Here is a 25,374-nt window from a genome sequence, read left to right as displayed (position 1 = left end):
CTTCTTATATTTTTAATTCTTGTTCTTTTCTAAATACTGTTAAGTGAAAGGATTTGTTGTGTAGTGAGGGGAACTAAAATAGCCTAGCTATGTTTACAGTGTTTATTCTAATGTTTGTAAACATTTCACGTCGGCATTAGGCCTATTTCTGAACGAAACAATAAAATGCGATTTATACGCGATTTAAGTTTTTTTCCCCCTAAAATTTTTTTTTTATATAAGCGTAGCGTATTTTAACCATGCAGCAAACCTTTTTAAATAAGAAGCATATATTCTTATGCACACATGCAAATGTTGCAGCTGTTGTTTCTATGAAATTGTGTTGTCTTTGATATTCTGTTACTAATAAAATAGTTTTTTCTTTGCTTATTGTGCCTATTTTGGCACAATCCCTAAATTGAACTTGAGTAGTTTTACTAAGGGCACCCATCTCACATGAAATTGAACTATGTCAAACATATTCTACCTGCCTTCCTGATATAAATTACTATGAATTTGATATGGTAATTATTAATACTGAGACAGTAAAGTGGGCAAAGAGCATTAATGACTTGTTTAAGACTTGAATCTTAAAGTTGAGGACTTGCAACTCGACTTGGACTTGTCTGTCTTGACTCGAGACTTGAATGCAAAAACTCGAGACTTACTTGTGACTTGCAAAACAATGACTTAGTCCCAACCTCTGATTATAAGTGTACCGTGAAATCATGATGTACTCGCTCATTATATACATTTAGCAAATTTTGAACACAGAAAAAGTTACATAGTGCTGCTTTAATAAATAAAAATAAAAATAGTGATTTATATTGTAAGCCCTGCTGGAAACAGGTAAATGTAATGCAAATTAGGTGTTTATTTATTTTTATTTAAATTATTATTATTTTTTTTTTTATTGTATCTAATAATTTATTTGGAATGCTCAGTTGTTGATTTACATTATAAAAAATGCTTCTTTTTTTTTATAATGCATCCAAATATACATACTTCACTTGAATGGCAGTAACATTAGGTAGTTGTAGTATGCCTGGATTTCATTCATACTATAACGAACACACTTTTTTTAAAAAGTCGTAAAGTAGGCCTATGTTTCAAATCAAATGTAGTGCCAACTTGGACAGTTTGTGATTTCAGCTACGTTTAGCTTTTAAACAATCCATACACGCAGGTCCTTTTTTGATTGGATGAAACGATCATGTATGACCATTTTTAGATTCAGCCGATACATTCACTTACAGTAATTATTCAGATATATTCTTAACACCCCAGTGATCTTGACACCATGAGCACAGCTCTAATAAAAGGTGTTGCTTGTGCTGCTGGGTGAGAATCATGGGAGTTGATGTGTCAGAGGCCGCAGTGTAGCTTTATATTTCTATTGCTGTGAAAGTGCAGCTGGGTTTGTGTGCTTCGGGGGAAGTGGTTACTGTGCTTTCACAGAACCTCGTCCCACCTGCTTGCCCCACATCTTGTTGCAGAAGAGAACTGATGACATTGTGTGTGTCTTCTTTCTCCTTTTTCTCGTCTTTCTTCTCTCTTTCTCTACTGCATCTACCCAAACCCTGTTTGACGTCAGGAGATGATGTCATACCGCCGGAAGCTCCGCCTCTTCCTCTTCAACGGTTTCTTCGGTCTGTTGGCTGCTTACTTCTACAAGCGGCACAATGCATACTGTGAAGCAGGAAGTGAGTGCAACATCTTCGCCGTTCTCGGTCATTCACCCCACCCATGTTCCACTCGACACTTGTTCCATTTTGGTGATTTTACATGCTTAACATGAACTCGCAAATTCACTTTAGTATAGGGACCGGTTCTCACTATTAACTAGTTACTTATTAGCAATCCTATTATTAGCATGTTGGCTGTTTATTAGCGCTTATAAAGCACATATTCTGCATGGCCATATTCTACATCCCTAATCCTACCCAAAACCTAAATTTAACAACTACCTTACTAACCGTTGATAAACAGTAATTGGGAGTTAATGGTGAGAACTGGAATTTAAAATAAAGTTTGACAAAAAATTAATTATAACTAATTATCTGTGTTTGAAGTTCTTAAAGGGATAGTTCACCCCCCAAAATTGTGATTAGTTCATAAAATTAATGTTGTTCCAAACCAGTATGCTGTTAAGTTTGGGTTCAGTATGTTTTTAAAGAAAAGTCTCCTATTCACGAACAGCTTGTTACTCTCCAAAGAGAAAGGAAAACTTGAAATCGCATCATATGATCCCTTTAACAGAGGCTACATTTATTTGATCAAAAATACAGTAAAAACACTAATAGTGTGAAATAGTATTACGATTTAAATTAACTGTTTTATATATTTGAATTTATTTTAAAATGTAATTTATTTCTGTGATGCAAAGCTACATTTTTCTGTATCATTACTCCAGTTTTCATTGTCACATGATTCTTCAGAAATTATTCTAATATACCGATTTACTGCTCAAGAAACATTTCTTATTACAAATGTTGAAAACTGTCATGCTGCTTAATTGTTTTATGAAAAACCATGATCATTATTTGAAGTTTCTTTGATTCAAAAGAACAGCATTTATTTGAAGTTATTAATGAATTTTCTGTAAAAAAAATCCTTGCTGAATAAAAGTATTAATTTCTTTAAAAAATAAAACTGACCCCAAATCTCAAATTTAATATCCATTTTTCATATTGTACCCAAAAATGAAAAATTGCTGACAATGTACTCACACTCCGGCCATCCAAGATGTAGATGAGTTGGTTTCTTCATCAGAATAAATTTGGTGAAATTTAGCATTATATCACTTGCTCACCAATGGATCCTCTGAATTGAATGGGTGCCGTCAGAATGAGAGTCCAAACAGCTGATAAAAACCAGAGGGTGAATGCCAGAGATGGCCAGAGGGTGAATTTTCATATTTGGGCAAATTATTTATTTAATTTAAATAATAATGTATTTTGCCATTTAAATGGCATTGATTTACCGCACTTCAGTAATTTTTGTCTCTCTATGGCAGTTTACACATTCTTTGCTTTTTGTGAGTATCTGGTGGTGCTGTCCAACATGGCCTTCCACATGACTGCCTACTGGGACTTTGGAGGTAAGGAGGTGATGGTTGTAACACCTCCAGAGGGAAAGCGCTTCTGACACAGGAAGTCAATACTTGCATCATCTCCTTGAAACTTGAGACTCTTGAGGGCTCTGAGGGCGGCACTCATGCTGATTTAGGGTCGACACTGATTGAGCAAAGACTGTTCACATCTTCACATATGGTGTTTTTAACTCAGTTACTTCAAAAATTCAATACAGATGTTTAAACGATCATTGTCAGTGGTGTGCTACATTTTGAACGATTACATTGTTTATTCAGGTGTAATTGGAACGGCTGATTCATTACTTCAAATAAATGTATTTGACTTGTCTGTCTCTTTCTAATTGGTTTGTCAGGGTCATGCTTTGGTTTCACTCGAAATGATGTGAAGTTTAAAATATTTGCTTATTATTTGTTAAATATTTGCAAGTGTAAAAGTAATTGAACTCTTGAGGAGTGATGATGGACTTTGACGTCGTGTCAGTTGGTTTGCAGCTGCTGTTTCACAAGTGCAGCATTGAGCTCATACACACTGACTGCTCACGCTACTGAAAGACATTTAGTTCAGTCACACCTTTGTAAACGCTAATGTAAATCATGTGAAAAGTCATTTTAAACTGACTTTTACACAGCGTTTCTTGTGTGCCTTTAGTGGCTAGAGAGCACTGTAAAGTTTGTACATATTTCTGTGGTCAAATGTAGAGCGGTTATTGATCGTGAACAACATGGGCCCTAGGATGCATTTCAAATATGATGTTGCCATTGGTTGAATGAGAAAACTGGCTCAGTCTTTTCATAGATCAACATGATGTTGTGAACATGATTGCATATAATAATGCTTTTTATGCTGTACCAAAATACTTGGTACAAAATAATCGGTGTCAAATCAATATTTGGATGAAAAGTAAGTGGATCATTTCTGAGATTAGCACATGCATATTTACTGGATATATTGGTACCCTGTTCATTAATGGCTGATGTTAGAGATTTTTTTATTGATTGGTATTGGAATTATTATTTTTTAAGGTTTATTTTAAGGTGTCCTTAAGTGTAATAATACAATTAAGTACTAAATAATATGTATTACTATAGGGATAGGGTTTGATTTGGTTTAAGGTAAGTTGCTTGTAATTATGCATAATTTACTGTTATTACTAAAGTAAGTAAAAGTAACATGTACACTGTAAAATAGTGTTGCCTTAGTTTTGTGTGTGGGTGTGGGTGTGGGTGTGGGTGTGTGTGTGTGTGTGGGAGGGAGGGACCAGATATCAGGTTCACGCTGTTTTGACTCTATATGTTCAGTGTTGTGTCATTATCACAGTCAGATAGGGAAATACACTATACCTGCTTCCTCTTTTAATCTGTAAATCAATATGACTGGATGTTTTGAAATAAAAGATTTTACTAAAATTGTATCTAGTAGTACTATGGACTTATTCTTTGATGTTTCAAGACATACTACCATTCAAAAGTTTTTCTTTAAAGAAATTCATACTTTTATCGAGCAAGGATGCATTGAATTTATCAAAATTGACATTAAAGACATGTATAATACAAAACATTTCTGTTTAGTAAAGAATCCTGGGGGGAAAAAACGTAATTTCCACAAAAATATTAAAGGTGCAGTAGGAGATCTTGGAAAATGCTAACTTTAGCCTGATAGCACTGAAAGCGAACGTCCCACCCTCCCTGCAATCGCCGTCCAAAGCCATGCCCCCTGAACACATTTACGCTCACAGACCAGAATACCAGAGACAACATTACTACAATAGGCTACTTCAGCGGTTCCCAATTCCAGCCCATGTTCAGAAGTGAAATAAACCTCAACTGATTTCCCCCGCTCAGGGAGTAGGGAGCAATGAACACTGTGTAGGGATCATATTGATCGGAACACAGTTCATGCACGTAGCTCACTTCTAACGAGCTGGCGCAAGGACTGGATTAACCGCTGGGCTACATGTCATTTTAAAGTGAGAAAACTTTAAAAATACTACAATACCAGGAAGGAAGATCGGGTTGTTGATGTTTGTCTGCCATTCTCGCTCTGTCTGCACAGAGTGCATGAATGCGCTGATGACGTATCCTGTCTGCGCGAACAGGGTGCGCAGAGGCATGCAGATACATATGTTGACAGGCAGGTAGGAAAGCATATTAAAACGCTCGGACCTAGTGTTTTGATTGGACGAACATTTCTTGATCCTACGCCTTACACAGAATATATAAATACAGACAAATACATTTAGACCACTTAACTTAATGATTGCTATCGGGATATGAAGAGACTTTCAACCAGCATAACAAAAAATGTTTCTGAAGACAATTACCTATTGCATCTTTAAGCAGCATAACTGTTTTCAGCTGTGATAATAATAATAAATGTTTCTTGAGCACCAAATCAGCATATTAGAATGCTTTCTGAAGGATCATGTGACACTGAAGACTGGAGTAATGATGCTGAAAATTCAGCTTTGCCAATACAAGAATAAACTGCATTTTATTCGAATAGAAAACAGTTATTTAAAATCATAATAATATTTCACAATATTACTGTTTTTACTGTATTTTTAATCAAATAAATGCAGCCTTGGTGAGCATAAGAGACTTCTTTAAAACATAAGAAAATCTTACTGATCCTGAACTTTTGAATGGTAGTGTAGGAAGACAACAAATCTGCTGGAAACTTTCTTACAAATTATGTGATAAAACAGTTGTGATAAAATTACAAACATAACATTGATAGAAATGACTACAATTCAGAACTGTCGTAGGATGTTAAAATAAAGCAGTTTGAATTTTATTAGGATACATTTTTTTGATCAAAATGCAAAACAAAAAAATGTAATTAATTTGTATAAATTACAAATTGATAAATGTCTTATATAAAATTGGCTTGGGGAAATGACCTCCGAATGTTTAAAGGGTGTCACAAGGTGTCTCTTTTGTTAGTGAGGCAAAAATGCATACAAGACAAATTAAAAATAAAATAAATAAAATGCATCCTGTTCCGTGAGACTGACTGCTACAGTCAATCCACACAACTCTCAGCTGAATTATTCAATGCTTGAAAAGTATTGCTTTCACATGACTTTGGGATTTCTCATACATTTATGGCCAAAAGCACACATACAGACTGAGCAACACATTATGACTTAAAATTCATCATATGATTCATGCACAATGAAGTGTTTCTGTTTGCTGTGAATGTATTGTCCTTAATGAGCCACAATATGATCTTCTTGACTTTCAGCTAACATTTGATCTAATGCTAATAGGCTAAACATTACAGAAAAAAAATTATAGTTAAAATACCAATGATGAAAATATACTTTTGCCCTTTGAAATTTGACATACAACAATCTGTCTGCTTACATATATAATAAACTGTATATAGAAAGGCACTGTAAAGTCATACATTCATCTAAACAAGCAAAGAAGGTAAAATGGTGATCATTTAAAGCTTGTTGATAAATCCCTGAGCTTTGAAATCTACAAGCTGAACTCGATCTTTAGCCAGTTGAAAGCTTCCTTCCTTTTCGTTAATGGCTCATTTAGGATTGTGCTAATTAAATCGACACAAGCTGCTCCCAAATCAGTCATCAAGTGAAGAAAGTGCCTTCTTTTCTAAAAAGGTTCTGAAGCCCCACCCTGGAGTGCTGAGGAAGAAAAGAATGAAGAGTTGAAGGCGCAGTGCATGCTGGGACCTCTGTTTCCTGAAGGGACTGCCAGCCATTTTCCCCACTACAAGGAAGTAAAGCCGACAAGCTGCCAGGCAACAACACCCTCATTACTCATATAAGACCAGGTATGTCTTCACACAGAACGCATTTTTGCGTTTCACTGCACTGCTTTTGAATAAAGTATGACTGGTGTTCTGGAAGTAAAAATCCCATTCATTTTCTGAATAAGAGATCAACTTTAAACGATAACTTAGAAACCTTTAAAGACAAACCTGCTGTGAGCTATGAGGTTGTTAATCGTTGGTGTATGCTTCTGTTTAAACCATCAGCCCATATAACTTTTTTTTTTTAAATCATGTTCAAAAACAGAATTCCTTGTAAAAAAAAAAAACTACATTACCCATGATTCTGCACAAAATATCCACCAATCGGAGAATTACGACAAGCAAATGAGGGACCACCCACTCCCATAAAGCATGCTCTCAAACAGTTGAGTTTAATTACGCATTAAACATAAAATATGTTGTTTCTCCATACACATACAATCAATATATTTTACTTTCTCTTGTTTTCAGTTTGATTGTCATATACAATGCTTCATGGGATTGTAGTTCTTTCCCTCATTAAAGCAGTTAAATACACATTCTTGTATCTTTGTCTGTTTTCGATTTTCAAATACTTTTTTTTTGTTGCTTCAAATCAAAATTTGTAATGTTGTGATTTACCTCATAGCTGGTTGCTTTAGTTCATGGCTTAAAACTCTGGCTTCTGAAAAAGTAAGCAGGCACAGTTGCGCTATATTTTTTCTGTTGGTATAAATTTTCGCACACAAGCACTGTGTTTTAAAGATGCTGTGTCAAAGTGCATGCAGCTTGTTAGAGTCTCAAAACCCTGCTTTGTTTCCTTTACATTCAGCTGTGTCTTGAACGTAAGAATGCTTTCTGTGTGACCGACTACGATATTTATAGGTAGTTGTTAATTACACTACAGGCCTGTCCTCAAGGACACTCCAATCACAGAACAAATGCCTTGGGCATAAAAAGCTTTATTATATTAGTACTATTCAATTCTCAGATAGTTTTTTTTTTTTTTGGAAAAAATGAAGACAAAAAGAAAAAGAACTTCATTAACCAATAGTATTAATAAGTCTCCAAACACTAAAAAGGAACTAGAACCCCTTTCCTCTGAGATGTGTTTAAGGGTTACTTCCTCTATATTCTTTTATGTATTTCTAAGATACCAGAAGATGGTATCAAACTGTTTAGTGGTCTCTCCCCTTAAAATTATATAAAGAAAAATATGTAGGGATCTCAGTACAGTGTAAAAACCTAATATTTTACTTAATCTTGTGTTTCTCTAATTTCACAGATTAAGGCTGTGTTTCTTGGTCACTGAAGAACTATTATTCCAATCATTCCATAAGATTCCCACCATTTCTGCGTGTAATTCAATTAAAATACCTCTATCCTCTCTGTATTTTCAGAGGAGTATACAGGGCTTCTTTGGAGCCATAGGTTGAGGACTGAGGAAGGCACGCACTGCGTCTGCAAACACGTCCTTGATGCCGTCCTGGCTGAGTGCCGAGCACTCCAGGTACTTGACGGCGTGGATTTGGCGAGCCAGAGCCTGGCCCTGCTGGTGCGTGATGGGCGCCTGGTTCTGCTCCTTTAGCTTCTTCAGCACATCTGCGTCGTTGCGAAGATCGCTCTTGGTCCCCACCAGCAGGATGGGCACGCTGGGACAGTGGTGCGTCACCTCTGGGTGCCACTTGTGCTTGACGTTCTCATAGGACGGGGGGCTGGAGATGGAGAAGCAGATGATGAAGACGTTGGTCTGAGGGTAAGACAGCGTGCGAAGACGGTCGTACTCCTCCTGGCCTGCCGTGTCCCACAGATTAAGGCTGATGGTGCGGCCGTCCACGGTGACTTGGGAGCTGTAGTTGTCGAACACGGTGGGAATGTACTCTTTGGGGAATGCGCCAGTCGTGTACGAGATGAGCAGGCAGGTTTTTCCCACTGCTCCGTCCCCCACCACCACACACTTGATGCTCTGCATGATAGAAAGGTGACCACTCGACTTCAGCAGTCTGCAGAGAAAGAGACACCACTCTATGTTAGAGGACAACATGACAAAACAGTGCTTAGATGAATAAAAGAATAGGTAAATACACAATGTATCAACACCATATCGGTTATCGAGCTGATATTAGATATTATAATTATAAATGATATTATATTAACATTTATTCATATTGGCCGATATTGGGTGTTCAATTTTAAAATGAATCTTCAAAAACACAAATAACGTTAATTCTGTCGTGTCAACTCTCGGAGGGATTGACATGGTAATGTACATGACTATGTTAATGTATTTGGTCTTGGCGGAATAGATCTGCTACGCTGCTGCTGCTGCTGCGGCAGAGCAAGTACAGAGACTTGCTACTACCAATATATCCACAACATGCTGCTGTGAGCATGTAAGAAATATTGCTGCTGCAAATATAACATACACGAAATAACCTCATATAGCATACATGAATCACCTCGTAGCAGATCTATACAGGTGGAGCTGGGGAAGGTGAAGGGTTTCTGAAGCAATATGCAACTGCTACGGCAAGCACTAGTCATATATTTTAATGTTGAGCAGCGAGCTCATTGGCTACTGATACAGGAGAGAACCAATCAGCTGTGCCATGTGATAATGCTGTCATTAGGTCAGATTGTGTTAGATCTATCGGACTGCGCCATCTAGAGTTTCGTGCCAGAACTCTTCAGCGAAACTCTTAACTTAATATTACCATACAATACTATATAATACAATTCAAATGTCTTGCACAAAAATTTGGTCCAAAAAAAGGAAGTCAAACAGTATGTTTTTAAACAGCCATTAAGACTTTTGTATTTGATCAATACAAAAGTCAAATAACACCAAATACAGAGAAACGAGAGCAGCTTACAGACAGTGTTAATGTAGTATAATTTATATTTGATTTGAATTTTTTATTTTTGTATTTTATTACAAAATGTATTTATTTATTTAACAATTTTATTTTAAAGTTTTAGTTATTATCTTGTGTGCTTTTGCCACATTTATCTATTAATTTATTTACATATATATGTTTGTTTATTCAAATTAAAGTCACATTTAATTTTTACACACATTAGTCTTGGTGTTAACAGTAGGGCTGTCAAATGATTAATCGCGATAAATAGTGATTAATTGCATCCAAAATTAAAGTTTAAGTTTACATCATATGTGTGTGTGTACTGTGTATATTTATTATGTATTTATTAGTGCTGTCAAATTATTAATCACATCCAAAATAAGTTTTTGTTTACATAATATATGTATGTGTACTGTGTTAATTTATTATGTATATAAATACACACACACACAGTATATATTTTGAAAATATTTACATGTATATACATTTATATATTTATAGTTTTTTATTTTATATTATATCTAAATATATTTAATATATAAACATAACATATTTTTCTTAAATATATACATGCATGTGTTTGTATTTATATAAACATAATAAATATACACAGTACACCCTCATATATTATGTTTTATTTTGGATGAGATTAATCGCGATTAATCGTTTGACAGCACTATATAAATATACACATAGGCATGTATATAGTCTTTTATTTGTAATTTATATAGGCAAAACACTATACTATAAATTTTAATATGAACTATCACAAAATGAAAAAAATATCTTTAAAAAATTGTTTAATTATAAAAATAATTATTAACATATAGGCTTCAGCCATAATTTAACTTAATATCAGTGCACACAGTGCACATACATATTTCAGAAGGTCAGGATGTACAGTATGAATGGATCGTTGGAAAGAAAGATTTACAAACATGCAAAGAGAAGGACAAAAGAAAAAGGTTAACAAGAACCTCTAGCTGTCTGTGTTCATGCAAATGTGTAGCATGTTGAGGTCATTTGGGCGTTTATAAAACAATGTTTTGAATATACAGTCAGCCTCCCCTATAGTTCCTTCTACTTCCCTTTGCAGTTTTATTGATAAACTGTGTATATATCATAACACAAATGAATTCCCACTTGTAAATTAGGGGATTATTCACCTCCTCAGAAATGCACAAAAACAAGAGCTTTTGTCCTCCATCTTTCTTTTCACTTTCCATTTGGGACATAGTCAATGGAAATATGACTAATGTGGGTCATAAAAATGACTCAAATTGCTCTCTGTAGGAAGCATGACACGCAGATTGAGATTTTCTAAAACATGTACGCTGGAAAATGTCAAAACACGTGTGATATGTTTCAGTTAATGCTGAAGACATTTAATGTCAGGGGACTGAACTGAATACACATCTGTAGATATTCAACATTTGTGAAAGTCTGTGCAAAGTCAACATGGGTAATTGCTGTTTTTGTGGAAAAGGAGCAGAAAAGTAGATTTACTGACCAGTTATTGTCTGTTAATAATTACAATTTTTGTTACATGATAGGCTGTTTCCCCAATAGTTTGATCATGATATCCAAGCCATCTTGCTTGTAGCACATGTGAGACCGATGTGTATTCTCACACAGCAACTGAGAGCTGTGGAGTTACGGCCGAAAAGCTCAGTTCTCTCTTTCTTTCTCACTTATTCCAACAGTCTGGCAGATGTTTGACTCCAGCAGAAAGGAGTGAGACGGACTCTGCCCAATCTCCAGAGACGCTCAGAGAGAGAAATACTCAGAGCCCTGGCCTCCTCTGCAAGGCGTTAGCCAATGTGGTTAGTTATTGAGTAATCAGTCTAAATAAGCTCTTTTTGCACTACAAATCATTATATCTGCACTGTTGTTTACTTCACTGGTTTGCACTCTATCTGCCGTGTGCTGCTTTATATATATATATATTTTTTTTTTTATATATTGTTTTACATTTGACCTTATTTGTATATTTGTATAGTTGTATTTTATATTTAATCTGTATATCTGTATTTATGTTCTACTGTTAGTGTTATCTGTATGCACCAAGGGTCTGAGAGTAACGCAATTTCAATTCTCTGTGTATGTGCTGTACATGTGGAAGAATTGACAATAAAGCAGACTTGACTTGACTTGAACCAAGAGCTCAAAGAAACAGCAGTGACAGCTCAGTCTGGGTGGAGTCTGTCCTGTCACTTACAACACAGCTTTGTCATATCACAATACCGATGGTTAGCAGCAGTACTGCTCAGTGTTATATAAAATGGAGAAAAACAAGTGCAATAGAATTCTATTGACTTTTTTTTTGTTTACAGCTTTACTGTGTGAAATTCATACTTGGGGTAGGGTTCAAGTCATGTTGATATGGCGACTTAATATAATATTTTAAGATTCAACCATCAGAAAACCTAATGATTGATGACTAATCTGAATATTGTCTGTAGTGTTTATGGCCCTGTTCAAATATAATTTTTAGGTTTATCACACTTTATCACTGAGCCGAATTACACAAATCATGTGTAAGCTAACAGAGGAACAGGCAGTCCTAAAGGCTACTAATTTTTAGCAGCAAAAGGAGAACTTACACTAGATTGCAAAGTATGCAGAAAGAAATCAAAACTAGAAGTGGTCAGTTACATTTATCCATTCTTACTGAATCTAGAATTTAGAATCTTTCATCATAAAACTGAAACTAAAGCGTTACTGTCCGAGAGATTGTAATTGCACACTATTTCCTCTGTATTTCCTCCACATAAGCAGGTGAAAATAAGAAAGAAAAAAAAAACAATTTATGACACAGCAAGTCACCATCTTTCCAGTGACTCACCGCAGAAAAGTGTGCCTCAGTGAGCCCCTTGTGTCATTCAAGATATTCAGCTGTTTTGTAACAGTATTTTCACATTAGGAAGTTACACTCTAAAAAATGCTGGGTTGTTTCAACCCAACTTTGGGTCAAATATGGACTAACCCAACTTTTGGGTTAAAAATGTAATGTAAAAATTTAACCCAACAGTTGTTTTAGTCCATATTTGACCCAAAGTTGGGTTGAAACAACCCAGCATTTTTTAGAGTGTAACAATAACGGCTCTGAGTGTGGATGAGTGTGGAAGATCCTCTCACAGATGGGCTATTATTTTGGCTAACTAGAATGACTGTGTTAGATTAGTCAAATATGCTAAAGCAAATAAGATTTCTCTAATGGAAGCTGCTATTTGGTTCGGAAATAGATAAATATCCCAACTTCTGCATGGCTCTGTTGGATTTTAAAATGAGGATGTTTCTCAGTTCCTCATTCCCTCTGGAAAACCCAACTGCCTTTTTTTCTTTCTCTCCAAATTTGCATAATTCCCATTCATTTTCTCAAAGGACCATTTTATGTTTCAACATGCACAACCAAATTTTCCCAGAAAGGTCTTCACACCAGGAGGATAGGTTTTGTGATAATATATAATCTACATTAAAAGATATCTTTGTTTATATCATATAATTTGTCACAGTAATTCGTCATTTGTACTCTGCTTTATGAGTTTCTCGTCAGTAGCCTACTTAAGTTCAAAGTGGTCAAAATTGTCATGAATTCATAGCTGGAGTTTGTACCTATGAATTGAATTTAGTTCAAAATCGAAGACAGCAAATTGGCATTTATTCGCATAGAACGATACTTGTCAATACTCTTAATTACAGTGCTTTAGTGCTCTGTGTTATTCTGTGGGAGTGGCCCCTATTCCTGCTTTCTGATTTAAAAACTCGAGCATAGTTTATTCATCAAGCCGCGGTCCAAAGCGAGAAGATTACAGCAAATTTAGCAAAATCTCACACGTTCCGAATTCTAAATCTGCCTCTGCGCAATTTCTCTTCAACAAACCAAGCCAGAAATGAATAAACGCATAAAATATGTTGTCTAACAAACTGTACTCTATATATCACAGGACTACATACGATTTTTAAACAAACATATCTTACCAAACATATCAGATGCTCTTGAGGACCGTAATCCCGCTGCTGTGGAAGTAATTGTTGAAGTCTGTTGGACGTGAGTGTGTTCACCCCTCAGAGAGGAAGTTAATGGCTTAACGGCATATTTGAGGAAGTTTACCGAAGTAAATGTGGCTATGACGATGTTTAAGAGGGCGTAACAGTCTGTCTACACTGCAAGCAAGCGCGCTCCCACTTTAACCGTGCGCTGTCAGCTCTGTTGATTGCAATAGCTTCGTTCTGGTTTTGTCGCGTCGTCTTGTTAGTTTGCAGTGTAGAACATATGCTTCACAACAGGGAAACCCCGTGTCATCACATCCGCACACTCAAGATGAAACTACCTGAACTAAGGAGGAGCCGTGAGAATATCGACTTGAATCATACACAGAGTCGTGGGCTTATCATTTTTCACCAAAATTACTGCTACAAATGTGAACCTTTAAATGAATAATTTACGCAAAACTGGGCCCATATCGTTACAAGTTCGTTATAGCGTTCTTCTTGGGGCACAACAAAAATAGAAGTTTGGAATAATGTTCAGGCTGCTCTCTTCCATCCCTTACAAAAATTAACCATGGTTTTATTGTAGTAAAAGTGTAGTAACCTTGGTTTTTTGCGTATTGATTACTATTTGTATAACCAGTTTTACTACAAATACAGTTAGTATAGTAAACCCATGGTTAATTTGTGGTTACCATGGTTTAACTATAGTAACCATGGTTTTGTGGTTTTATTTGTTGTACAACCATGGTTAATTTTCGTAAGGGATACTATGAAAGTGGATGGGAATGTGGCTGTGATGCAATAAGTACAAAAAAACCCACTTTGACTTCGAGTTGTGCATGTAACTTTGATTTGGTAGTAATTGTATGGAAAAGGGTTTAAGTGCACTGCTATAAATTTCCAATTTTTTGCTACATGAAAAAGCCTAATAATGACAATTTTTTATTTGAATGAAACTATCCTTTGATCATTTATAGCCTATGAAATCTCATACAAAAAGGCTTTCAGTCTTTGTATCCCACCCATAGTTGTCACAGACAGACATAGATAGATAGACAGACAGACAGACAGACAGACAGACAGACAGACAGATAGATAGATAGATAGATAGATAGATAGAGTACTGGGCTAAATTTATGTAGGCCTATCAAAAATGTTAACACATGAAAGGTTATGTTAAACAGACAGGAAAACTGGGAGGGGTTTCTTCAGTTTTAGCTGCATGGTTTGAGCATCATGCCACTAGATGGCCGTGTCTTTCTGCTTTTTGAGAACAAACCTCAAACCCTGACAATTTATATCCCAAGAAACTATTTGCTTTACCATTAGACAACCTCCAAAAGCGACACCAAACGGATCCTTACGGATTCTTAACACCAAGGGGTTTTGGATAACTCCGAAAAGAGGACTTTGAAACCATGCAGTGAACTTCGAAAATTAATTTATAAAATCGGGACATACTTCTGTGTCATACATTTGGAAAACAACTCTTTTTCACTTTGGACGTTTTGTTCGAAGCGCGCATTAACACCAACGATGGACCAAATATTTTTGACAGTATAGGCTATTTGATATTATCGACATGGGCGGGTTATTACGTAGACTATAAGGGGGAGATGTGGGATCTCGAACATTTTTGAAGTAGCCTATTGTTTAAACTTGTTGGACATTAAAATGACAACATTTTTGCACCTGAGTTAAGACAACTTCCCGCTGATTAGAATAACATCCTACAGCTATCGGTTGCCTAATGGATCTCAGTCCGATCAAAAGAAACTTTTACATCTGACTTGTCACGAGAGACTCGCGCAGTTTGCAACCTTCGGATTTTGACAGGTAATCTTATATTTTCAAATCAATAACATGATGAGTGTGAGGCTACATGTGCATTTGCATCATTACGGCAACAGTTGCTTTTGTGTTTTCGTATGCTATCTGATATGAGCCAAGTGGCAAAATAGGCTACACAAAGGCGGAACTTGAGCGTACCACAAAAAGAGGCATAGGCTATTTGCCGCTTTTTTATTTAGTAAGATGAATTTGATCATCCGGCATCTGATTAAGTTTGCCAAATATGTAAATATATCAAAACGAATGTGACATGCCACGCGTAACTGGACTGAAGCGTGCAGCTACGTTTGGAGGGTTTTTTATGTAGCTTCATATACAATTCAGCTCTACCCATATGGCATCGTGCGTTAACACATCCCTTTAAACAAACAATTTCTAGGTTTATGATACTTGTACTTTTTATTTTTCTAATTATTAATACGTAATCCAGCAGTATCTTTTTCATTTTCACTAGTGGCTTTTCATTATTAGTTCATATTCCAGTGTATCTATTAAAAGTATTGCTGATTATTCCAGTTTACTAGTTTAGTATTAGTATGTATTCCTTAGTTATTTGTGACCATTCAAATAAGCACTAGTATCTGTTTTAGTTTTACTGGCATTCACTGAATAGACAGTAGTAGCCTAGTCCTAACTTTTTAGTACATTTTTAATCTTAGGCCTACTAGTTGGATTTGTAATTAAACTGTAAAGCAGCCATTCTAACTAAAACTAAAACAACTGTAACTAGTGCAATAAGAAATGTTGCTAGTAATACCTTGGACACCCATAAATAGATAGCCTACTATATAAGTACTGTAAGTATAAGTAGAACCGGCATAGTTAGTAATGAAACTGAAAAAGATACTATTTGCTTTTGGATTACTTGCTAGCAATTAAAAACAAATACCAGTAACCTAAAAATAGATGTGATAGTAATAAAAGTTAAAACGATTAGCTGTCATACTCAACGATGTGTTTATGTCATAACAGTATGTGAGTGAATGTTTCATTATTTCACAATAAGAAATGTTGCTAGTAATACCTTGGACACCCATAAATAGATAGCCTACTATATAAGTACTGTAAGTATAAGTAGAACCGGCATAGTTAGTAATGAAACTGAAAAAGATACTATTTGCTTTTGGATTACTTGCTAGCAATTAAAAACAAATACCAGTAACCTAAAAATAGATGTGATAGTAATAAAAGTTAAAACGATTAGCTGTCATACTCAACGATGTGTTTGTCATAACAGTGTGTGAGTGAATGTTTCATTATTTCACAATGCCAGATTAGTATTTTTAAATGCTCTCTCTCTGTTTTAAGTTTAGCATGGATCTATTGAGATTTGCCAGACACTGTATGTGCATTGCATGGCTTGGCTTCTTATGGAGGAGTGCAGCAGACCAGCCCAGCCTGACAGACCACCTGCAGACAGCCAATGGACTATCCGGTAGGAAATCATCATTCAGTTGAATCACTCTGTGTTATTTCCCATGTTTTATGTGTCTGTATTGTGTGAATTTTATGTGTTACATAATCCCAGTGGAACAGTGTTTGTTGTAGAGAGAAATGTCCCACTCTGAGAAATGGCGCATGATATACACCGTTCTTATGTGTGCTGCTAGATAAGATAAAGCGCTTCCCTTGTTTAGTCCTCGTGGGTGATGATGTCAAACCAGTCTTTCACAATCCATATGCTGCACTTACAAAATTATGTGTCAGGATGCTGGAATTAAAGTAACAGTTCACCCAAAAATAAAAAATAGCTGAAAATGTACTCACGCTTAAAGGGATAGATCACCCAAAAATGAAAATTCTGTCATTAATTACTCACCCTCATGTCGTTCCAAACCCGTAAGACGTAATCAGCGTTGTTTATGTTCAGCATGCGCACGCTATGTACTGAACATAAACAGCGCTGATTACATTGATTAAGTTCTGGGGTGCTCTCCAAAATGGTGGAAGACGGTAACTCGGAGAGAAGAATTGTTGAATAAATTATGTTATTATTGTTTTCTTTGAGCACACAAAGTATTCTCGTAGCTTTATAAAATTACGGTTGAACCACTGATGTCACATGGACTTTTTTACCGATGTCCTTGCTACGTTTCTAGACCTGGGAATATTGCAGTTGCATTGCTGTCTACAGAGAGCTCTCAGATTTTATCAAAAATATCTTAATTTGTGTTCTGAAGATGAACGAAGGTCTTACGGGTTTGGAAAGACATGAGGGTGAGTAATTAATGACAGAATTTTCATTTTTGGGTGAACTAACCCTTTAAGCCATCCAAGATGTAGATGAGTTTGTTATGTCATCAGAACAGATTTGGAGACATTTAGCATTACATCACTTGCTCACGAATAAGTCCTCAGCAGTGAATGGGTGCCGTCAGAATGAGGGTCCTAACAGCTGGTAAAAGTATTGCAATTATCCAAAAGTAATCCAGTCCATCAATTAACATCTTGTGAAGCAAATATGTATGTTTTGTAATAAACATATTTTGCATTTTTATCTTGCTTTGAGATAAAATACAAGTCCTCTATCCATAACATTGTTTAACCCATTGAAAAAGTTGTCTCGTGTAAATCAGGAGATAAATATGCACTGATCAAGCAGCATTTAAAAGCCAAAACAGTTCTAAGCAAATATGTCAGTGTACAGGTGCATCTCAATAAATTAGAATGTCGTGGAAAAGTTCATTTATTTCAGTAATTCAACTCAAATTGTGAAACTCGTGTATTAAATAAATTCAATGCACACAGACTGAAGTAGTTTAAGTCTTTGGTTCTTTTAATTGTGATGATTTTGGCTCACATTTAACAAAAACCCACCAATTCACTATCTCAACAAATTAGAATACTTCATAAGACCAATAAAAAAAAAAACATTTTTTGTGCATTGAATTTATTTAATACACGAGTTTCACAATTTGAGTTGAATTACTGAAATAAATGAACTTTTCCACGACATTCTAATTTATTGAGATGCACCTGTATGTTAATGTGAAGGGAAAACAGGGAATGGACTTTTTCACTGGAGGAAGCGTTATTATGGATTATACACTGGTATTTTGGCCAGAAGCAATGGTTTAACGTTAAAATGCCTTAATGATGGATTTGTTTCTTACTAACACACATTTTCAGTCTACAAGATGTTAATTAATGGACTGGAGTGTTGTGGATTATTGAGATTTTTGTATCAGCTGTTTAGACTCTCATTCTGACGGCACCCATTCACTGCAGATGATCCTTGGTGAACAAATGATGCAATGCTAAATTTCTCCAAATCTGTTCCAATGAAGAAACACACTCATCTTGGATGGTCAGAGGGTGAGTTTGAGCAAATTTTCGTTTTTTTCTTCGAGGAGAATGAAGTATTAGATGCAGGAGGTTTTCTTTAGCAAATGCACAGAGTGACATAAATGCCTCCCAGACTGCTGGAGTATGTCACCCTCGCAAGTTTTGTTTTCCATCAAAGTGTCCTCTTGTGCTTTGACACTAATGTTCAGTTTCCACTTAACAGACTGATCCTCGTCCTGTCATGCACCTTCACCATTAGGCAGACTGTAGTCTACTCAAAACTCTTGAAAGAATAAAACATACAGTAGACCTTGTGAAAAGATTGGAAAAATAAACACTCTTATATATTAAACAGCGGCATTGGCAATCTTGCTATTTTACTCTTCCAAACTTCAACTCCTTTTTAGGCCCCGTCCACACATAGTTTAGCTGTATACGAACATTTTTTGTATCATATTGGCATTTCGTTTAGACAGATCTGGCGTTTTGGGAGAGTGAAACCATTTTTTGGGGGGAGGGGGCCGGTTGAAACCTGGGTCCCAGAGTGGATAAATCTGAAAACGACACCCTTGCAGTTTCGTGTGTAAAGCCATTTTGTGAAACGATGTCATCACCCCACGTCTCACCCCTAGTTAGACATGTCATGTAACAGCAACAACAACATGCACAAACACTGAACAAACACAGATTAATAAATGCATTGTTCCATGTTCGTTTGTATACAGCGTGCAAGGTTAATGCTTAAGGCTGATTTATACTTCTGCGTCGGACCTACGCCGTAGGCTATGCATCAGTTTTCATTTCAAATCATTATTTAAAACTACAAAAAGGAGACAACAACGGAACAGGAGATGATGGCATTCTTTCAATCTGCACAAGGACTTGTACCACGGCAGATCAACATTGTTTGTTGCGGACAACTACTGATGTATTACAGTCCAAGTCTTCTTCTCCATTTTTAGTGTATCTCTGTGGCAGAATTACAGTGCCACATACTGGTCTGGCATGTACACTTCATCATTTTGTGTCGGTTTCGTGTGTACGCAGATATTTCTTGAGATGAGGGGGAAAAAAAAAGATCGGATAGGGAAAGATCTGCCTTCGTGTGGATGTAGCCTAGTCTCATTGCTCAGAAAAGAATAAACCCTCAACATCCTATGGCTTTCTGAAAACTGTGATTTTAGCTGCCAGTCTGGTGTGCAGTGACCTTTAAAGGTGCTGTATGTAGGATTGACACCGAGTGGTTGAACTAGGTATTGCAGTCCAAATTCAAATATTGGAGAGGGTTTTTTCACCCGGCCCCTCCTCCTCAGACTTGACAGGCAGGTTGCCAGATTGACGACACCAACAGGAACAAGCACACTTGACGATGAATGAAATTAAATACGCTGTGTTTTCTGCCAACTGGCAACCCGGGGTGCCGAAACACAACTGGGTAAACTGGCAGTGGGCGGGTTTCACAAACCAAAACAGAGACCGACATTCCGGCCCGGAACGCACATTTTCAAAGGAGAATAACTGTAGCATTGTTTTTCAGATAAACAAGTATGTTAACTTAGCATGTTTCTTAAATATCTGCAAACATATTATGGTATTTTTATGCTTTAGTAGAGTCAAAAACTTACATACAGCACCTTTAAGGTCAGTTTTCAATGGTCAGTTAAGTGGGTTTTTCATGGTCTTGACTTTGGGAATCACTCAAATCTTCCAGAAGGGTTCTGTCTGTTCCTGATTCTGATAGACACTTCACAGGCGTGACCAATGGACTGGAGAGTTACTGACGTTTTCGGTTACTATTTCTGTTGTTCTAGTTATAAGTTTATAGTAAGTCACTTAAATAAATATTTAAATCAAGCTGCCTTTAAAGTGCTTTCAGAGGTCATTATCTATTTTCCCAGGCCCCCTGCCTCACTGGGGTTAATTCTAAATGGGCTTCTCTTTCGTCTTTGAGGTGGATCTCTTTGCATGCATCTGGAAAAGTCTCTAAATTGCATGTATTACATCCAGGGCTGTGTTGACTTTATCCAACTTTAGTAGAGTCAAAAACTTACATACAGCACCTTTAAGGTCAGTTTTCAATGGTCAGTTAAGTGGGTTTTTCATGGTCTTGACTTTGGGAATCACTCAAATCTTCCAGAAGGGTTCTGTCTGTTCCTGATTCTGATAGACACTTCACAGGCGTGACCAATGGACTGGAGAGTTACTGACGTTTTCGGTTACTATTTCTGTTGTTCTAGTTATAAGTTTATAGTAAGTCACTTAAATAAATATTTAAATCAAGCTGCCTTTAAAGTGCTTTCAGAGGTCATCATCTATTTTCCCAGGCCCCCTGCCTCACTGGGGTTAATTCTAAATGGGCTTCTCTTTCGTCTTTGAGGTGGATCTCTTTGCATGCATCTGGAAAAGGCTCTAAATTGCATTACATCCAGGGCTGTGTTGACTTTATCCAACTGTTTCAGAAAAGGACTTAGCATCTCAGCTCCTAGTGGAATGCCTTCCCCAGAACATTTCTCCTTTTATAGCAAATGGTGGGAATAATAAGATTTTCAGTGTTATCTCCCTTTGAAATTGAGAGCTGCAAAGTTGGACCACTGTGGAGATTGTTTTATTGGAATGCAAAATGACACATTACATTTGTTATTCCGGGTTCAATACAAGCTCAATCTGAGCATTTGAGCATAATGAAGATTACCACGAAAATAATTTCTACCCAAGACTTCTTTTCTGAAATTGAGGTGTTTTGAAGGCTTTAAAAGCAGAAATGTGAAGCATTAAAGTTTTCTGTTAAAACATCTGTATTATTTGAGCTGTAAAGCTGTTTAAATAATTTTTTCCATCACATTAGGGTTTAACTGTTGTGTTATCATGTCAACGACTTGTAAAATTTCATATAATGCAACTTTACACAGTAAAAGTTAATAAGCCATTTTCACACTAAAATCTTATTAATTCACCTATTATTTATGTCTTGTGGCTGTACTAATAAAAAACTGAGCATCTTAATCCTTTATAAATTGGCCTAATTGTTTTAAAGCAATGTATGTAATGTATGAGTCTAAATTAATTTTTGTGGTAATCAACATTGTCGATTGATCTTGATCTTGAACCCAAATTACTACATTAAATAGAAAAACAATGTTAACCATAATATTTTCAGCATTACCACACAGTTAGTAATATTTGATCCACTGCTATGTATAAGTATTCAAACCTCTAGTGTGCATTGTGTAAATTACCCGTCTGATCTTGACCTGTGTGTGACTTCATGCAGCTGGGCCATAGGACAATATTGAAGGGTCTTTTTACAGCAGCTCTGTAAATCCTCAAGGCTCTACAAAATCTGACAGTCCTCTCAGATCTTTTTAAAGGTCCCCGCCATCCAGTGAAGCAGACCAAACCTCCCTTCATTTTTTTCCTCTCCTCTCCTGATCCTAGGCCTCTCAATTTCCCTCATTCTCCTACAAAGTAATGCTCTAAGCAGAGATACAGGAAAAGAACTGGCGGAAATTGATTGTCTTAAACGAGACATTCATTGCCTCTAGGATTTTTATCACATTCTGACAGCAGCTTGCTTCAATGTGTACTGGCTGTTCAAGGGGCAGTTCACCCAAAAATAAATTTCTGTCATAATTTACGCAAGTCATGTCATTCCAAATCCATATGGCTTTCAATATAAATTAGTAAAACTCATTAAAACAAAAAATTAGCAACAAAAATGCATTTATTTAAAACTGAATGTATTCCGTCTTTGTTATCGTTGTGGCTTTATGAATTACTAGAGCTACAACTGAAAAGATCCAACTAACCTTTAGTAAAAAAACTCCAGAATTTTGATCTTACTGGCTTTCCATAGCCCAATGCACTTTGTACACTGATGTTTAATGTCATTGACTGAGCATTTGTGTTTGTTTAGAAGTTAGTAGGCTGTTATAGTGTTTGCCTCTGAGACAAAAATAGTTTCTGGATTTGCTCGAGTTTGTAAGTTTCATGACAACATGGTTTAAAAACCTGCAAGTAGCCAGGCTTTTGTCTTAAAGTTAAGCTACAGGAAATACTTTGCAACTGCACCGTCTGTGTTCCACAGAAGAGTTTGCTGATGACAGAAATGATAACAGAACTTTATGGGGAGTGAACTGAATCTGGCTGTATGTCAGATGATATCTTAAGCGAATCGGGTGGAGGGAATGCATACAGGGAATTCAAGGATAATATGTGAGGAAATTCCTGAGATCCTCTACTTTGTTGTTTCTTCTCATGCATATCTGATGCCTCTTTCTCAATTAAAATCAATGGCAAAATCGGTCTGTCTTGCTTCTTAAATTGGTAAATCTATGCCATTAACTTTACTTGAACCCGTTGCACATGTGACTGCTTGATCTGGGTGTAGTTAGCTCAGTTAAGTTAGCAAGCTAAACTGGATGTGGTGTCAACATTTGCAAACGGTTTTCTCAGAGTCATTATGTTTCTTAACATGCAGAAACCCAGTGAGTGCTAATGTGTATGTGTGATGACAAGTGCTTTTTGAAGAGTAGCGGTTGTGGCATGTTTGTTTAGTGGTTTTGCACTGACACCACTGTTTTTTACCTTCTGTGAAATGGGGACCAAAATATCTGTGCTGGTCTTATGACCTTAAAAGCTTCTTTTATCAAAATGGATCAGCCTGAAAGAACACCATTTAATCATGGACTTGTAACATAGGCATTTTTAATTGTATCCACTCTTAGCTGTAAAATGTCAGATGAGCCCAGTTTAAAAAAAGCTTGGAATGGTTGATTTCATAAGTTAATACCTGCTTCATAATCAAGTCTTTTAATTCTGTGAGACAAAGCTTAACTCCAGAACATCCACTCCTGCACACCTCCATATAACAGCAATATCTACAATACCTCAGAAGCTGTGCAGTGTCTCCATCTATAAATAGTTTAAAAGTCACTCTATGGCTCTTACGTGGATATGTTACCAACTGTATGAGCGTCACCCTCAAATTGAACTCTCCTGTTACAGTGGGCTCAAATATTGGACCCTTACAAAGGCACCGCTTTTGGCTCAGTTTTTAGCTGTACATCATCACTAAGTGATCAGTTCCTTATCCTTACTTAGTTTCCAAACTCTATAGACAAGTACAGTTGGCGTTTTTGCTGGTGAAATGACATACCCTTTTTAATGAGTCTGAATTTGATTTAAACATCACCCATCGATGATGTTCACTGAGGGGACTAAATGAAAGTCATTTTCATTTCAAGGTCATTTGGGTCTGAATAGGCCTTTTGTGCTCTTGATGAAGGCTTTTAACTTGGCTTTTTTTGTGCAGTTTATAAAAGCTACAATAAGACACTCCAGATTTTTTTTTCCAGTAATTGTATGTGTATGCAATTGTATGTTGCTTAAGAAGCAAGTTTGCCCAGAATGATTGCAATGAGTTAGTGCATATTAGCTGTGTTGCAAAACACAGTTAACTGTGTACAATTAATGTAATTTGTAGTTAACATCTTATTAAGCTAACAGTGTAATACTTCAATAGATATTTCAGTGCAGTGACTAGGTTCCAAAATTAAAAATCCCATTGATTATTTCAACGTATTTTTTTAAAATAATCGTGTTGTCATCATCCATGATTCTGCAAAGAAATATCCACCAATCAATAATCACCAATTACAGTATGTGCCGTTCAGTTTGGTTGTTCACAATCACAATATTTCATGGGATTGTAGTTCTTTCCCTCATTAAAGCCATTAAGTACACAGCCTTGTAACTTTGTCTTTTTGTTTGATTGTTTTTTTTAAATGCCAAGTTCTGTCATGAAACTCTTGATGGTGCAGGCTGATGGGTCGTTAACGCAAACTGATGATATTCACAGCGTTAAACTACTTGGCACAAGCTGATTGGTTCATGTTGCATATGCAGCCAGTGAGCTTGCTGCTTTACATTTAAATAGCTGGTTAGCATTCACTAAAGCAGCTCGCAGCTCGCTTTCAAAGTTCCTCTGAAACCCTCCACCTCCGCAGCTCCACCTGTATAGATCTGCTACAGGTTCTTTTTTATGGGTTTTGTGCAGCAGCAGTATGCCGTACACCGTGTCTACACTGGACGCGAGTGACGCGGCACAACAAAATACTATAGAACTCATTATAATCAGTGATGCTGTCTACACCATAGATATATATACATATCTATGGTCTGACTGGTACTGTACTATAATATACACAAAGAATATCGGCCGATATATCGGTATCGGCCTTTTTTTGTACTCCCTAATATCGGTATCGGTATCGGCCCCAAAAAACCCATATCGGTCGGGCTCTAATAATCAGTGATGCTCTCTACACTGGATGTGACGCAGCGCAACACGACAAATCCCTGACAGTAAACTGCTGCCTCGTTCTATTTATGACATACTGACACAAAGTTCAAATTATCTGCAACTGTCGCTTTGTCCAATATAGACAGAGTTTAGCTGTTGCAGCACAGGGTGACACATCAATTGTTGCGTCTGTTGTAGACACGGTCTTAAAGGGGTCATATGATGCGATTTCAATTTTTCCATTCTCTTT

At 36.4% G+C, this 25,374-nt stretch overlaps 3 protein-coding genes across 4 annotated transcripts in view; 2 read left to right on the top strand and 1 right to left on the bottom strand.

The window, feature by feature from the left end:
• The window catches only part of pgap2 (post-GPI attachment to proteins 2), a 13,423-nt gene extending 5,195 nt beyond the window's left edge, over nucleotides 1–8,228 (top strand). Inside the window, exons 4-6 of one of the 2 annotated variants that reach the window (XM_016467605.1) lie at nucleotides 1,574–1,682; nucleotides 2,996–3,079; nucleotides 6,700–8,228. In XM_016467605.1, the coding sequence (XP_016323091.1) occupies nucleotides 1,574–1,682; nucleotides 2,996–3,079; nucleotides 6,700–6,866 (360 nt within the window). In that variant the 3' untranslated portion in view covers nucleotides 6,867–8,228. The remainder of the gene's footprint in view (nucleotides 1–1,573; nucleotides 1,683–2,995; nucleotides 3,080–6,699) is intronic. The other variant, XM_016467607.1, reaches the window with a different exon arrangement.
• On the bottom strand, nucleotides 5,838–13,980 carry LOC107673813 (rho-related GTP-binding protein RhoG-like). Its single transcript, XM_016467608.1, has 3 exons — nucleotides 13,673–13,980; nucleotides 8,208–8,833; nucleotides 5,838–6,723 (listed from the first exon to the last, which is right to left on the bottom strand). The coding sequence occupies exon 2, from the start codon at nucleotides 8,800–8,802 to the stop codon at nucleotides 8,227–8,229; it is 576 nt and encodes a 191-aa protein (XP_016323094.1). The 5' UTR covers nucleotides 8,803–8,833; nucleotides 13,673–13,980; the 3' UTR covers nucleotides 5,838–6,723; nucleotides 8,208–8,226.
• stim1b (stromal interaction molecule 1b) overlaps nucleotides 8,835–25,374 on the top strand; it is a 36,165-nt gene continuing 19,625 nt past the window's right edge. The window contains exons 1-3 of the mRNA XM_016467609.1: nucleotides 8,835–8,907; nucleotides 11,395–11,514; nucleotides 16,852–16,973. Coding sequence (XP_016323095.1) covers nucleotides 11,510–11,514; nucleotides 16,852–16,973 — 127 coding nt within the window. The 5' untranslated portion in view covers nucleotides 8,835–8,907; nucleotides 11,395–11,509. The remainder of the gene's footprint in view (nucleotides 8,908–11,394; nucleotides 11,515–16,851; nucleotides 16,974–25,374) is intronic.

This window comes from Sinocyclocheilus anshuiensis, unplaced genomic scaffold, assembly GCF_001515605.1.
Source record: "Sinocyclocheilus anshuiensis isolate Anshui unplaced genomic scaffold, SAMN03320099.WGS_v1.1 scaffold700, whole genome shotgun sequence".
NCBI lineage: Eukaryota > Metazoa > Chordata > Actinopteri > Cypriniformes > Cyprinidae > Sinocyclocheilus > Sinocyclocheilus anshuiensis.
Note: the sequence above shows the minus strand (reverse complement) of the source record. Positions and strands in the feature narration are given on the sequence as shown.